This window comes from Myxine glutinosa, chromosome 8 (assembly GCF_964187855.1).
Source record: "Myxine glutinosa chromosome 8, kmMyxGlut1.1, whole genome shotgun sequence".
Classification (NCBI taxonomy): Eukaryota; Metazoa; Chordata; class Myxini; order Myxiniformes; family Myxinidae; genus Myxine; species Myxine glutinosa.
In genome coordinates this window covers 22,956,068-22,974,101 of record NC_136268.1, presented here as the reverse complement: position 1 = coordinate 22,974,101, position 18,034 = coordinate 22,956,068, and the positions used below count along the sequence as shown (strand labels likewise).

The 18,034-nt window shown below is 41.6% G+C and overlaps 1 protein-coding gene across 1 annotated transcript in view; it reads right to left on the bottom strand.

Annotated features, from left to right (window-relative positions):
- The window catches only part of LOC137432284 (SH3 and multiple ankyrin repeat domains protein 2), a 910,319-nt gene that overhangs the window by 167,615 nt on the left and 724,670 nt on the right, over positions 1-18,034 (bottom strand). The window contains 2 exon segments of the mRNA XM_078782990.1: positions 3,908-4,032; positions 13,550-13,632. Of these exon segments, the coding sequence (XP_078639116.1) occupies positions 3,908-4,032; positions 13,550-13,632 (208 nt within the window).

Here is an 18,034-nt window from a genome sequence, read left to right as displayed (position 1 = left end):
TTCAGGCCAAACAGTGCGATGTGCACAATTGAGCAAGCTATGATGGCGTCCTCTCTGTGCAGGCGAATTATAACAAAACCAGTTATCACTGAAACAACAGTTGGTTTTGCTTTCGAAATCCACACCATTTCATGCACATGTTGCACAGCTTGGGTTGACTGTCTGTAAACGTGATGCGTCCAGGAGCGGCCCAATAAGTCCATCCCAACCGTTTTGCCTCATCCTGTTGCTCCAGGTGGGTACATGTCTGCCTAGCTTTGTGTACAGACAGATGCATCCACGAACTAGAACTGCACTCGATAGAGCGCATACCTCCACCAAGCAGAACAGTTTGCATTTTGTATCCCACTGATAGGCCGAAACTGGATTCGGACATGACCCAAAACCGAATCGGTTTGTTCTTGTCACATAACCAACTCGTCCACCAAGTTTAGTCATAACTCTTCCACAACTTTTTAAAATAACATGTTATATATCGCTTTTCACCCGATCTCTCAATGGAGAAAAATCACTTTGGAAAGTAAATAATTCTCACATCCTAATCCATATTCAGACCTTCACCAAAATGGAATCGATTCAGTCTTGTCACACACCCAAACTCTCCACCAAGTTTTGTCCGAATTCGTCCATGACCTTTTGAGATATCCTGCTATATGCCGTTTTGGCCCTTTGTCCCAATGGTGAAGATTCACGTTAAAAATTGGAGCAGCCGGATCCGAATCCTCACCAAAATCTAATCATTTCGTCCTTATCACATACCCAACCCCTCCATAAAATTTCGTCCAAATCCGATCAAATCTTTTTGAGATATCTTGTTCACAAACAAACAAATGAAAAATCACTTATCGAGCGACACTTGGAATAACAGAACAAAGTAGAATGGCACTCAATAGAGCATCCTTTTGACCTAAAAAATAATTTGTGGTAGAATTCGGTGACATAATATGCAAATCGTCTTCAAAGTTTAAGTTAATCGGATGAAAATGGGAAATTTTATAAATTTAGGCTATATTGACCTTTTGGCCTATGTTGACCTCAAAAATAGTTGGTGGTTGGTTTCACTAAGCTGATATCAAAATCCTTTTCAAATTTTAAGTCAATCAGATGAAAATTGAGGATTTTAGAAAACCGGGAGAATTGATTGACCTTTGGCTTATGTTGATATCAAAAATAGTTGGTGGTTGGTTTCACTAAGCTGATATCAAAATCCTTTTCAAATTTTAAGTCAATCAGATGAAAATTGAGGATTTTAGAAAACCGGGAGAATTGATTGACCTTTGGCTTATGTTGATATCAAAAATAGTTGGTGGTTGAATTCAGTTCGCTGATATGAAAATCATATTCAAATTTCAAGTCAATCGGATGAAAATTGAGGATTTTAGAAATTAGAAATTGTTGTTGACCTTTGGCCTATATTGACCTTTTGGCCTATGCTGATCTCAAAAATAGTTGGTTGTTGAAATCAGTTTGCTGATATTAGAGTAGCCGGATTTATAAAATCCTCAGTAAATCGTATTCAAATTTCAGGTCAATCGGATGAAAATTGAAGATTTTAGAAATCCCCAAAAAGTGGTTGACCTTTGGCCTATGTTGACCTTTTGGCCTAAAATCATCTCAAAAATAGTTGGTGGTTTAATTCAGTAAGCCGATATGTAAATCCTATTCAAATTTCAAGTCAATCGGATGAAAATTGAGGATTTTAGAAATTTGGAAAAAAGTGGTTGACCTTTGGCCTATGTTGACCTTTTGACCTCAAAAATATATAGGATTTTGTCGGACACGAACTCCACCTTTTGGTGAAGTTTTGTGAAGATCGGTTTAAAATTGTGACCTGTTGGCAAGTATAAGTGAGCGGACAAACAAACACACAAGCACGCACACACACACACACACAAACCGGAGTGATCAACATACTTGCAAAAACAAAAAAACAAAAACATTTTTTGCCAAGTAACAAACAGACAAACAAAAGACAGACAAACAGAAAGGGGTGAAAACATAACCTCCACCCACCTTCGGTGGCAGAGGTAACTAGAACATCACTCAGTGGAGCGCAAACCTCTGCCAGGCTGAACAGTTTATTCTTTGTATCTCATCAACACGCCTGATTTGCATCCAGACCTAAACGAAAATCTAATGTTATCACGTCACACACATCATGCTTGTTCATCATGTCACACACATCATGCTTGTTCATCATGTCACACACCCTACCTGCCGACCAGGTAGGGTGTGTGACAAAGAATAAACTGAACAGCTTATTCTTTGTATCTCATCAACACGCCTGATTTGCATCCAGACCTAAACAAAAATCTAATGTCATCACGTCACACACATCATGCTTGTTCATCATGTCACACACATCATGCTTGTTCATCATGTCACACACCCTACCTGCCCACCAGGTTTCATCCGAATCTGTCCATAACTTTTTGAGATATCGTGATATATATCCTTTTTGACCTCTCAATGGTGAAGAATCACTTAAGAAATACAGTATTCGGATCCGGATTTGCATCGTCACAAAAATCTAATCAATTAGTCCTTGTCATACACCCAACCTGTCTACCATGTTTTGTCTGAATCCATCAAAAACGTTTAGAGATATCCTGCTCACAGAGACAGACAAACGGGGGTGAAAGCATAACCCCCATCGATCTCTGATGGCAGAGGTAATAACATCCCTCATTCTTGCCAGAGAGAGAGGAGGGGTTAGTACATTTATATTCAGGACAGGAAGAATGAGGGATAAAAAACAATCCATTTAGTTTGGCAGCTGTGGATTCCGATTACATTTACTTTCTTTTTTTTTACGCCAGATTATGTTGCTAAATATGAAATAACAGTGGGAAGCCACATGAAACACGATGGCAAGACCAGCTCTGCTATGAATGAACGGGACCAAAGATGGAGTCACGACACTGGCGAGGAGCCGGAAACGAGCCGTCTGCACCGAGATAATAGAATGAGAAACCTGCAGTAAAAGATAATTAAACTGCTACAAAATCCGGATATGACCCCAAACGCTGCTGCTCCGCACACTAGCAGAGAGTGCCATGGACACCGAAAATACCCAGCACTTTCTGGAAGAGCGGTATTCTCCAATAAATGAAACAGAATCCAAATTACTTTTTGCAAATCCATACAAACATAGGACATCACAGGCAATCCAACGTTACACATGTAGCACCATCTCCCCCCTGCAAGAGAAGGAATCACAGTCTTGAGGCCAATGGTCAATGGGATAATGACCCATTTACACATGCATATAGGAAACGGATCCATCATTTACTTGCCTCCCTTAAAGGAGCACCACGAGTGATCTAATTTTCAGGAATTTCATCTACTTGTTCAATGGGAGTAAATGTTCTACAATCCACCTGCTGCCAATCTGCATCACTGAGTTTGTGGAAATGTGGTGGTGGTGGTGGTAGCTCATACTCCTGCCAGAGCGTCGGGGCAATCACCACGATAGGTCGTGACCATTTCTGTGGCCAAGAAAGAATCCCGGACAGGCGTCCAATCTGTCGCAGTGTGGAGATTTCTGCTGAGCAGCCATGGGAATCTGACCCGCAGCGGTGAATGACACATAATTACATGAAAACAAGGATCGGCACAATTTTGCAAATGGCTTGAAGGTTGAGTGGCTAAAAGGTTGTTACATTGCCCTCAGTTGTGCGGTGGATCCTCATGGCTGCTCAGCAGAAATCCCTACACCCTGCGGACAGAATGGACAACTGCCCCGGATTAATTAATAGCCACAGAAATGTTCACAACTTGTCGTGAGCAACCCAAAGCTCTGCCAAGAGGATGCACTCAACCACCACCATCACAATTTCCCCAACATGTTGTGTGGTTTTTGTCTGGTTATTCGTGAGGGTGACACGGTAGTGATGCAAGACCTCACCTCAATGAGAAAGTCACCGGTCTTAAGTCCAGCCTGTGCGGCCACCCCGCCATCATCCACTGCCTCCAGATACTGTAGTGCAGGGAAAGCGGGAGTGGGGCTGAACTCCTCAATCGGAAGGTCGGCTGTGGACATTGGTCGTGGAGGGTGGGAAATCGGAGAGAAAAAGAAAGGTGAGATCAAGGAGCTATGGCCAAAACTGTTACTGAACACAGTCTTTATAAGGATTCATTCTGCATCGGTGAAAGAACAAGGATGAGTTTTAACAAAATGTCGACAGGGTTATACGAATGTGACGTTTTGGGCATGAGCCCTTCGTTAAAGCGAGTGCGGCATTGTCTAACCCTCCTGCTTTGAAGGAGGCCTTGCACCTGAAGCATTGCTTCACATTTCCTCTCTCGTGGTCAGAATACCTTCAGAATACCTCCGTCAATTGGTTAGAACAATTGTTGTGATGACAAAGGGCCTGGGCACACAGGAACCATAATGTTCTCTGGATATTTGTGGTGGTTCAACAAACATTTTGCACTCCCACACGCGACAAGTCCTCTTCCCGACATTTTTTGAGAACACACGCCCCTTAATTGCACAACTTCCTGATGTTTATAGGACGTTTGTACAAACACTCAAACCCATCATCTGTTGTCTTTCAGATTCAGACAATCAACATTCAACCACTTCAACGTCGAGGAGCGACACTATGTCAAACAAGGAAACAGGACACGATCGCTCATTTGCAATAAAGCATGGTGTCGGCTTAACAGTTGAGGTGACTGAAGATCTTAGGGTCTTGAGTTTGAACCCCTGCCATGCCCTTAATACCAGGTGGGTCGATTCAGCCTGTAATCCTTCCCAGGTCGGCAAAATGAGTACCAGCTAACTGGAAAACAGGGGGCACTGCATCGGCATGCTCCCAGCAATGATGCAAACGGAAGCTACAGGCTGCATACGAAATGATAATAATTTGCAAATAAACAAAGTTTAGACCCGTGATGAATATAAAATAGAGCAAAGAATATTCTTACAAACTAATCAGTTCAGCTCAAGATAACATCTTATCTCATGTTCTGCTGGCAATCTGAGTTAAGGGTTTGAAAGGTTATGAGGCCCAAGTTGGTGGAATCCAACTGATTAAGTCTCTCAACTGTGCTTGCTCCTCCTGCCTCTCCTACCTCTGCCCCCCTCATGCCACCTCAGGCCACACTTGATCCTAAAGAAACCCATTTTTCAGATGTGCTCACCCATGCATATACACAATCTCTTCTTTTTATCAATTATGATCCTCCCCAGGACATTGTTACTCATTCTTGTGTTATCCTTCCCCCTGGCACTCTTTGGAATTGTGGGAACCTGCTGCCCTTGGTCGATTAGCTCCTCCATAACCTCAGACCCATGCATAGAGAAAAAAGGTAAAAGAGCAGGTGTGGTTTTTCTAAAATAAAATTAAAATATGGAAAAACAGTTGAACACAAATAACATGATTTGCCTCTTGGTCTTGGTGTTCCCGTCTCTGAGCGCAGTGGGCGTATGATGCTGGGACTCGATTCAAGTCCCATCTACTATCATGGTTTGTGTAGTCCACCAATATCCTTGTAATGCATGAAGAGCATGAAGCATGAAGTTGGTCAAGGAAGAAGGAAAGATTGAAAAGCACAGTGAACTAAGAGGAGTGGAGCAGGATTGTAGAACAAGAGCAATGATGCCATCTGGGCCCACGGCCAAAGCAGTGTTGAGGCCGGACAGAACGTCTGTTGTTTATCTGGGTATTGTTCTTACAAATATGCAGCCGGTGAAAAAAAAAATCAGTGCATCCCATGGAACCTTACCTTCTTCTTCTTCTTCTTTTCTTGATCCATTATATCAGAAAGACGTCGTTGTCCTATGTTATGTTTAGTCCCGCAAAGCATAAACAAGCAAGTTCCGAAAGGAACCCGATGGACACAGCTCAACAATGCCACAAAAAACAACAACACCGTTAGAGGCCATTTTTCCCCGCAGGGCGGGGGTTGGCCTTTTTCGGGCACCGTGGTCCCCTTTTTTTGAAGCAATGTTTTCCGGCCGGATGCCCTTCCTGCCGCCAACCCTGTTAGTCACCTCTTGCGAAAGCGCAGGGAATTACCAGTGAACTGGTACTCAATTTGCTGACCTCGGAAGGATGACAGGCTGAGTCAACCCCCCTGGCGTTAATTCAGCGATCGATCAGGATTCAAACCCAGGATCCTAGGATCCCAAGCCGGCACCCTAACCGCTAAGCCAACACCAATGCCACACAAAGCCATTTTGTAATTGTTTTTTTCTTTACAGGAGTGAAGCTCGTGGAAGAGCAAGGTAGAACTGACAGTGGGACCACACATCAAGGGAATAAACAGGAAAAAGAGCACAGGGAGGAAACACTGAAACAAGCAAGTAAGATGGTTGCTGGTTGGGTTAGGAAAGGTTAACGGGGGGAAAGAAAGACCAAGGATCAAGATGGGGGATGACACGAAGTGGGCTGGCGGTGCACTGCTTGCTTAAAAAGTCTTGGCAGGAAGAGCGAGACAGAACAGCCTCTGGAAGGAAGTTCCATAGACGGGATAAGTGAGGAAGAAGAGTTGAGGTGCGCAGACAGTCTGGATCTCAAACAAACTGCACTCGTAAAATTTTCATAAAGACAGCGTTGGACTCGTTTATGTAAAATACTGTTCGAATGAGTCACAGCAAATGTTAAATTTGGTCAATAAGGATTATCCTCGGTTAGAATATATCGGTGCATCGGTTTGCTTCTGCTGGTGTTGTCTATGGAGGGGTGAATCTAGCAAATGGTTTTTGTAGTGGTCACCTGACTGCACCTGGATGGGTTTGAGGGTAGAGGAGCAGCAGTTGAAACTCAAATCCTATCCAGGTTTCTCCTGATGATTCCATCTTTGTCTTTCTGCATTCCTCCTAATAATCTAGTGCTGCATTTGGTCAGTTATTTGATGTTCGCATTGTTTGTACCATATACATACTGACGCTGTGTGGACTTTGCTTCTCTGCTGATGGACCTCAGGTAGCTTTTACTTGTTGCAGCATTTGAGACTTGTGGAGTAACTACTGAAGGCTAGGTCATGCGTTGTTGTTCTTTGATCTGTTTCTTTCTATTCTACATCTTTCATGTGCCTTGAAAAATTGTAATTCGTTAATTAAACCGGAAGTGTGTCAGTATTTCCAGGAAGGGGAATTCCTTTACAAATAGAGGGCCTGTGTATCGATTTGTGTGCTGGTGAATTGCTGTTTACATTCTGTGGTTAGCTAAGGGTAGGTCAGGTTAGGTGTGGTTATATGTGTGTTTGTGTGTGTTATGCATGATTCATTACATGGAAAAATCGAAGATTTTTCAAGTACATTGGTTGGTTTTGTGCGTTAGTCTGTTTGTCTGTACAAAACTACACCAAATGGTAGAGTTGGCCATTAGGAAGAAACCTATTGACTTTGAGGTCAAAAGGTCCACATAGGCCAAAGGTCACCAACTTCACCAGATTTCTAAAATCCTCAATTTTTATGCGATCGACTTGAAATTTGAAGAGGATTTACATATCAGGTCACCAAATTCAACCACCAATTATTTTTGAGGTCAATGTGGGCCAAAGATAAATAACGTATTTTAGGGATTTCACAAGTATTGTGGTATGCATGACGTATTTCTTGTTTGTTTATGTGTCCTCCGTCTCCTTTCCTTCCTTCTCTTCTGTTGATGAAGGGATGAATCTTGCAAATAGTTTTTGTAGTGGTCACCTGACTGCGCCTGCAAGGGTTTATGGGTAGAGGAGTAGCAGTTGAAACCCGAATTCTATCCAGCTTCCTCCTGATACTCTAGTGCTGCATTTGGTCAGTTATTTGATTGTGTTCGAGCAAAAGGTTACGTCACGTGATACACAATCACAGGATGTGAGAGAAAGCGTTGAATTGCAATATAAAAAACCACCTTTTAGAGGCCATTTTTCCCCGCAAGCGGGGGTTGGCCTTTTTCGGGAACCGTGGTTGTTGTTGTTTTTCGGTCCCCTTTTTGAAGCAATGTTTTTTTTACGGCCGGATGCCCTTCCTGACGCCAACCCTTTTTGCCGCCTTTAACGACAAACAGGGAATTACCAGTGAACTGGTACTCAATTAGCCGACCTCGGAAGGATGACAGGCTGAGTCAACCCCCCTGGCGTTAATTCAGCGATCGACCGGGTTTCGAACCCAGGATCCTAGGATCCTAAGCTGACACCCTAGCCGCTAGCCCAACACCAGGGTATTGCAATATGATGGATCAAATTTACATCGTGCTTTTCAATTAAATAGATTGCAACAAAAGCCATGGGATAATGTTTGAAATCATATTCTAGATGTGAACAATTGGTTTACACACACAATTATGGTTTTTCCTCTTCCTCCTCTCTTTCCTATATAAGGGGTGAGACCAAATGGTAACAAACTTCTGCCCTGCCTTGACCATAATACTCCTCGACTTCCCTTTGTCTTCAGCCAATTCTCTCCACTCTCCAACCACCTCCACCTTATTGATATCCCTCCTCAAGCGATCTTCCCATCTCAACTGCGGCCTACGTATTTTCCTCGTACATCAACAATCTGCTCTGTATTGCATTCTCTCTTCCTCCATCAGCACCAACCCATTTTTTGCCAATCTCCCTGTAAGGCTCATCTGCACACCGATCTCCTCCCTCCATTCATACAATCTCCTTCTATCCACCCTCTTCACTCCCGCAATCCTCCTGACCCATTTGCTCTCGCAAACCTGCCGCCTCTCTTGTCTCTCTGTCAGTGCCAGTCTCCAGACCATAAAAGATAGACCGGCATTACACAAGACACCAGAAGAGCCTTCCCATTTGCACTGCATCCTCCTCCACATTTATACAATTGATTTATGCATATTCAATTGCAAAGATTCAAAAGATAGATTTCATACTTTCTACCATAAAAAGCACAAGAATTTAGAAAGCTTTTTATACCAGCACCTTGACAAGAAAAAAAAGTGAGAAAAAGCCTCCTGGTGAGAATTCAAATTGGCGGCCCTGCAGGTTGAAACTCTGTCCAGATTGCAACGTGGTCCAGAATTAACGAGACATACACTGTGTAAGATCAGAAAGACAAAACCTTTATCCCACCTTCCTATTTTACCTTGGAAGCACGAGTGGTCAACATTTATGGGAAGGCCACGTTACTGCAAAGATAATTCCTTTTTTCAAACCTTCAACCCAAACTCACCTCCTTCAAATTCCCTGTTTTCTTTCCTGAAATCCCCTGTAGTGTCCATCTTGTTTATCCCGTGTACCCCGTCCCAGCCCTCTCTCTTCCACAGATTTCCCAATGTCCCTGTTCTCTGCTGTTTTCTGCTTCCCTCTCTCTCCCCCTCTTGTCTCCCACTCCCTTTATTATATGTTCTATGTGTTAGCTCTTACAAGAGCCCCGACCTAGTATTAAAAAAAAACAAAAATTGAAGAGGAAGAAGCTTTTGATGAGGCACGGCATGCATAATACAAACATATACATTTTCAAGCTGGAATTATGAAGTACTGTACATAAATCATTATATATCATTATAATATATATATATATATATATATATATATATATATATATATGATCAAGGCACCTCCTAGCTTTAATGGTGAGCGCCAGCCACGAATTATGTCTCACACGGTAAATACCGCATAACCCGCAAGGAACCAACAGCCTGTCTGCCACACAGACCATCGTTCCCACCAGTGCAAACCAAAACCAGGGGGTGCGGTGCGATCGGCGGGGATAATAATCAACGACATAACAGCGTGACGAGCGCTGTCCCGATCTCCTGTGGACCGAAGTCCTAGACCAAAGCGTCACCTCCGACCCAAAGGGTCTTCTGGAGGCCTCAGCCCGGCCACTCTGTCAACAGACAGAGATTTATTCATTGGTCCCCATTGGCTAAACATCAAGCAGAGCCGCCAATCCAGATTTCGGGCTTATTGACCCTCGTCAGGACGGCATACTGCAAAAAATCTAACCAATGAGGACCAAAATCATCTATTAAGATGATCACTGGTGGGAACGATGGTCTGTGTGGCAGACAGGCTGTTGGTTCCTTGCGGGTTATGCGGTATTTACCGTGTGAGACATAATTCGTGGCTGGTGCTCACCATTTAAGCTAGGAGGTGCCTTGATCATCTTAATAGACGATTTTGGTCCTCATTGGTTAGATTTTTTGCAGTATGCCGTCCTGACGAGGGTGCAAATCGGACCTGGCAGGAGTAATGCCCTGCTGGTGGATTAAGGGGTCTTACTCCTATTGAGAGGAGTGGTCCCAACTGTATGACCATGCACTGTGGCCCTTCGGGGGCATGATGCATGTGTTTGAATGACCATGTGCTTCCCCCTCGGGGTTGAGGCGCATGTGTATTGTTATGGGGACAGCCTTGTTGACGTTGTGCCTTGGCCATGGGGTCAAGGTGCATGTCCGAGGCTGTTCGAATGTTTGACTTTTTACCTTTTTTCACAAGCAAAAAAGGCAGGCCTTGACTGGGGCCCTAAAACAAGGTCAATAAGCCCGAAATCTGGATTGGCGGCTCTGCTTGATGTTTAGCCAATGGGGACCAATGAATAAATCTCTGTCTGTTGCAAGAGTGGCCGGGCTGAGGCCTCCAGAAGACCCTTTGGGTCGGAGGTGATGCTTTGGTCTAGGACTTCGGTCCACAGGAGATCGGGACAGCGCTCGTCACGCTGTTATGTCGTTGATGTGTGTGTATATATGTATATATATATATGTATATATATATATATATATATATATATATATATATATATATATATATATATATATATATATATATATATATACTTTTAAGTTTGTGGGAATGTCAATCGTTTACAAAGCATGCATAGACGATTCGTGTCGTTTAGGGTGCATTGCATAGAAATGGCAGGTCAGCTGTGGGATCCCAAATAGGACCTTTTCATATTTATTTGTCCTTTTTCTTAAAGTTTACTCCATATCCATTCGCTTTACGCAATGTGATTTTGACTGTTGGTGGTGGTGCACAAACCAGCTTTGTAAATGATTCAACCCTTTTTCATTGAAGCAAGATAGTGCATGAAAAAGTCGGAAGAAGAAGAAGAGCGTCTCTTAGCGGCGCGGTAAAAAAAGAATCTTTGCTCGTGGCGTAAACGGCTTGAGCGTGTTGGTGTGAGGGGCTCGATCTCTGTGAACATTATGAAGATTCAGTGTGCATGAAGGAGGTGGACAAAAAGGAAAAGAGCGTATTCTGTGGAAAAAGGCACTTCTTAGGGTCTCTGTGGAGACAATCAGTGCTTCATACTGTGAACGGTCTAGGCGTGTGCTATATGAAGGAGTATTCACACTAGGCGTGTGCTTCACACTCGACCTCGATTAACTTCCTGAAGGACTTGCTGTGTTGCATGAAGGAGGTTGAGGAAAGGAAAAGGATCAAAGGAGAAAGGTATCGCAGAGCATGAGGACTGGTCCATTCACGTTTGTTCCCGCCAAGCCCCGCTCTGACGAGTGTCAATGAAACTACCCTTCAAACTGGCCTGAACCCCATTCCATTCCCTCCCTCATATCCCGTTTTATTTGAATTCCCTGCGAATATTGTTTTTTTTTATTTGCTTCCCTTTCCTTACCGTGAGTTATATAGAGGGTCTCTGTGTGTGATGTTGTCGGCCTTTCGTGTCAGATGTATGTGGCCTGTGTTAATTAATTCAGTCTGTCATTATTCATTAATTAAGTCCGTCGTCATACTTACATGATTTGCTCATTGTATCGTTTTGCATTCTATGAAATAAATAGAATGTATTTCATTTCGTTTGATTGACATTTTTCGGAACGGGTTTCAAGCTCCCCTGAGCTGCCAGTGTGGCAGTTTAAACTCTAGAGCCTCCACTCCTCGCACTAAGCCAAAAGTTCAAGCTTCCAAAAAACGCTCAGTCAGCTTGCAGGCCTAATCCCGGCAGGGCTAGGGATAGGACCGAGGGTCGCTGACATTAGTCACCATGTCGTAGTCAGGAGTTACGTTTGGGACTCTGGTCCTCATCCCTGGCACACATAATACATACAGTGCCTTCAGAAAGTATTCACACCCCTTGACTTTTGTCAAACTTTGGTGTGTTACAGGTTGAATTTATAATGGATTAAATCGAGATCTTTTTGCCAATAATCGACACAAAATACCCCATAATGTCAAAGGAAATTTATATTTTTCTTTTTTTAGAAGGTTTTACCAAATAATTAAAAATGAAATACAGAAATATCTAATTTACACAAGTATTCAACACAGCCTGTCATCCTTCCGAGGTCGGCTAATTGAGTACCAGTTCACTGGTAATTCCCTGTTTGTCGTAAAAGGCGACAAACAGGGTTGGTGGCAGGAAGGGCATCTGGCCGTAAAACATTGCTTCAAAAAGGGGACCAACAAAAACAACAACAACCACGGTGCCCGAAAAAGCTTTGCACAAGTGTGCACACTTGTGCTTTGCACAAGATAAAAAGCCTTTTTATCTATCAGTACAAACTTCAGATGCAGAGTCATTACCAATTGGCCAGATTATCAACACCCACACACCAAAGATGAAGAAAGTGAAAAAGAATCAGATTATTCAGTGCATGTAACAAATTTGAAATGAGGTACAGTAAAAGACCACTCAAAACCCCACCTCTGTCTCTCTCTGCAAACCCCAGACTCCCTCCTCCCCCCCTTCCTGCCCTAAGTCAACATCTCTGTTTCTATTGGGTTGGTGGATGTGGTGCAATCCAGATGAGCAGACTTGTTCCTTGCATGGTGGCCAGGTGAACATAACAATACACCAATTTCATGCAGCCACATACACCACATCGATTTGCAAATGGGCAGCAGAATGCAAAATACAATGAAATGCCAAAAGTAGTGAAAGCAACTTGGATTGTGGTACACTTCCGTGTGAAGTGTTGCTGTGGCCTATTGCTTCCCAGAACAAGCGTGAATATGCTTCTCCATCTAGGCACAAGGCCACCGATGACATGAGGGCCTCATTGATCTGAGAGCTAAATTTACTACGAGGCATGAGACATACAAACACCGAACTACTCACCGCCATCACAAGTTAAAAAGTAGAAGGGCACTCGGTAGAGAGCATACCTCTGCCAGTCTGAAGAGTTTAGGTTTTGTATCCCACTGATTGATCGGATCTACATCCAAACTTTAACCAAAATCCAATCGACTAGTTCTTATCACCTATAATTGTATCTTATTACCTACTCATTCACCAAGTTTTTAAAAATAATCCATCGACAACCTTTTGAGATATTGTGCCATATATCGTTTTTTGGCCTTATCTCTCAATGGTGAAGAATCACCAAAAACATTATAGTATCTGGATCTTCACCAAAATCTAATCAATTCGTCCTCGTCACACACCCAACCTGTCCACCAAATTTGGTCTGAATCCATCCATAACTTTGAGAAATCCTGCTCACAAAAATACACAGACAGACAAACATGGGTGAAAATATTACCTCCGTCCACCTTCGGTCGGGGTATGAAAAATAACAATGCGACTGCGAAAGGAAGTTTGGGAAGAGTAAACTCCCCACGTGCATACAAAAATCAAACAGGCAAGCTTCATTTACGTACACGTAATTGGTGACGAACACACCTTTGGCTCCACGAAGGATGAATCCGAAACCTTCGTTGTCCTTTTTCTGGAGTACCACACTCTTCTCCTCCACCAGGTAATCACTGAAAAACGACGACAAATAACGATCTAATGGAGAATATTCCAGGCACTGAAGACACTTGGTACTACCATCATCTACGTTTCAATTTACCGATCACTTATTTATATATATATAATTATATATATACCTTTGGTAAGTGGTATAAACTACTATTTTCAGAAAGAAAAAGTCAAGTGATGTAAATTCTGGACTGCTCGGGTAGCCATTCTATCAGTCCATGACGTCATATTCACCTCAAACGCACACAAATATATATATATATATATAAGTTCAAAACACACCTGGTCACAAGTGTGCCACAATGACCGGGTCATATATGTGAATGAATATATATACATATATATGAATGAATATATATACATATATATAAATATATACACATTCATTCATATATATAAATATATACACATTCATTCATATATATAAATATATACACATTCATTCATATATATAAATATATACACATTCATTCATATAAACATATACACATTCATTCATATATATATATACTGCATATATATATATATATATATACTGTATATACATATTCATTCATATATATATATATATATATATATATATATATATATATATATATATATATATATATATATATATATATATATATATATATACACATATTCATTCATATATATACATATTCATTCATATATATATATATATACATATTCATTCATATATATACATACATACATACATATTCATTCATATAAATACATATATACATATTCATTCATATAAATACATATATACATATTCATTCATATAAATACATATATACATATTCATTCATATAAATACATATATACATATTCATTCATATATATACATATATACATATTCATTCATATATATACATATTCATATATATACATATATACATATTCATACATATATATACATATTCATATATATACATATATACATATTCATATATGCATAATCATATATATACATATACGTATATACATAATCATATATATACATATACGTATATACATATTCATATATATACATATATACACATATATACATATTCATATATATATATACATACATATATATATATATACATACATATATATACATACATATATATATATATATACATACATATATATATATATATACATATATACATATTCATATATATACATATATATTGTTGCGGATATGAGATTGGCCTCCATCCATATCCGCTTGTAAATATTCCCCTATTTCCTCCATACTTCCCAACTATCCCCAATCCCCCATTCCCTAGTCCCATTTTCTGTAAACAACACTCTGTAGACCCGACCTTCCCCTATTTCCCCCATTAAATGTCGCATCCAGGTCCACCGCATCTCACGTAGACAACTATAGGACATCTTGCTAGTTATTCTTAGTCTATGTCAGTTAAGGACTCGTTTCCATTAATTCTGACTCTTCGTTGCACCAGAATGTGTTTGTATGGCACCGTTAGGAAGTTTAGGACCTCCCAATACCTCCCCGCAGCTCTTCCTCACGGTTCAGCAACAACAACAACAACAGCAACAACAACGGCGGCGGCGCGGGGAGTGCGCGTCCTCACTCCGGCTTGGTTAGCCGCCATCGAACATGTGCTCGACGGGGTTACCACGTAGGGGCTCGCTGTCAGCTCCTCGTCAAGGGCGGAGCCCGGTAACCCCCCGCACCCAATAGAAGCGGCGGACCGATCCCATCTGGGGCGGGGCCAACGAGCCGAGGGCGTGTCACTCCCCGCTGAGCATGCGCAGGAAGAGGGAGGTGACGTCAGATGCGCGCTGGACTTGAAGGAAGAGAGACGCCACCTCCGAGCGCTGCAATACCTCCCCGCATCTCTGGACTGGACCATGCGTGATTCTGCCCCTGAGCCAAGGTGCACCTTGTGCTATCGACTGCCTGTCCTTCCCTGCCATCAATCCCTGTGTAAGTCAGTCTTGTTCCGTTTGTCTGTGGTCTGTCTGGGGTAGATAAGATTGTGTCTAAGTGCCTATCTCTTCTGTGCTTTACCTCTTACCTTGTAATCTACCCCTTTTCTGCATCACCAATTATATCCTCCTCCGGAGGTCTTGAGAACTGTACCCCTTGTGTCGTTTCATTTATCCCAGCCGTTGTGTCCTTTCCTTCATTGATTTAGCATAGCGCGATTTGGTCAACGTCAGGTGGAATCGGGTAAACTGTGCGAACACGGCGGCCATTCCGCTCAGCCCATCATAACATCTTAATCCGCGTGTCTGTAACAATATATATACATATTCACATATATATATACTAGCAGAGGTACCCGGCTTTGCACGGGAGTGGGAGGAGGAGGGGAGGGGGAAGAGGAGGGGAGGGGAACGCTAATTTTAAAACCCGAAATTTTTGAAATGTTTATGTCTCCGTGACATTCCTGGGACCATCCCGAGTCGAACAGTACTTTCCGCTCGCAAATCCGTCCACGGGTTCTCGAGATCTTAGAGATTGTAGACCCGAAGTTTTTTTAATTTTAAGGTGTGCTGTAGTCAGAAGCGCTAGAAGCGCTGCGCTCCCTCCCTTCGAATCCCTCTCTCTTCTGCTAGTGCTAATAATACGCTAATTTTAAAACCCGAAATTTTTTAAATGTTTATGTCTCCGTGACATTCCTGGGACCATCCCGAGTCGAACAGTACTTTCCGCTCGCAAATCCGTCCACGGGTTCTCGAGATCTTAGAGATCATAGATAGAGGCCAACTCTACTTTATATATATATAGATATATATATATACATACATATTCACATATATATATATACATATTCACATATATATATATATATATATATATATACATACATATTCACATATATATATATATATATATATATACATACATATTCACATATATATATATATATATATATACATACATATTCACATATATATATATATATATATATACATATTCATATATATATATATATATATACATATTCATATATATATATTCATATATATATATATATATACATATTCATATATATATATTCATATATATATATATATATACATATTCATATATATATATTCATATATATATATATATATATATACATATTCATATATATATATTCATATATATATATTCATATATATATATATACATATTCATATATATATATACATATATATATATATATACATATATATATATAATATACATATTCATATATATATATTCATATATATATATATATATACATATTCATATATATAAAAAAGAAACCACCTTTTCATATATATATATATATATATATATATATATATATATATATATATATATATATATATATATATATATATATATATATATATATATATATTCACATATATATTGTTGCGGATATTGGATTTGCATCCATCCATATCCGCTTGTAAATATTCCCCTATTTCCTCAATACTTCCCAACTCTCCCCAATCCCCCATTCCCTAGTCCCATTTTCTGTAAACAACACTGTAGACCCGACCTCCCCCTATTTCCCCCATTAAATGTCGCACCCAGGTTCACCGCATCTCATGTAAGACAACTATAGGACATCTTGCTAGTTATTCTTAGTCTATGTCAGTTAAGGATTCGTTTCCATTAATTCTGACCCTTCGTTGCACCAGAATGTGATTGTATGGCACCGTAAGGAAGTTTAGGACCTCCCAATACCTCCCCGCAGCTCTTCCTCACAGTTCAGCAACAACAACAACAACAACGAGCGCAGGGAGTGCGCGTCCTCACTCCGGCTTGGTTGGTAGGGGTGGTGGGAGGGCACCAGGCCTTCCCAACGAGCCGCCATCGAACATGTGCTCGACGGGGTTACCAAACAGGGGCTCCCTGTCAGCTCCTCGTCAAGGGCGGAGCCCGGTAACCCCCGCACCCAATGGAAGCGGCGGACCGGCCCCAGTGGGGCGGAACCAACCAGCCGAGGGCGTGCCACTCCCCGCTGAGCATGCGCAGTGAGAGGGAGGTGACGTCAGATGCGCGCTGAGCTTGGAGCAAGCAAGACCACCTCCGAGCGCTGTGAGGCCTCCCTGCATCTTTTGGACCGTGCTTTATCCTGTCCCCGAGCCAAGGTGCACCTTGTGCTATCGACCTACCTGTCCCTTCCTGCCATCAATCCCTGTGTAAGTCTACCTTGTCCGTTTGTCCGTGGTCTGTCTGGGCTAAGATAAGACGGTATTTAAGTGCCCATCTCTTCTGTGTCTTTACCTCACTCTGCCTTGTAATCTACCCCCTTTTCTCCACCACTGTAATTATACCCTCCTCCGGAGGTCTTGAGAACTGTACCCCTTGCGTCGTTTCATCTATCCCAGTCGTCGTGTCCTTTCCATCAATGATTTAGCATAGCGCGATTTGGCCAATGTCTGGGTGAATCG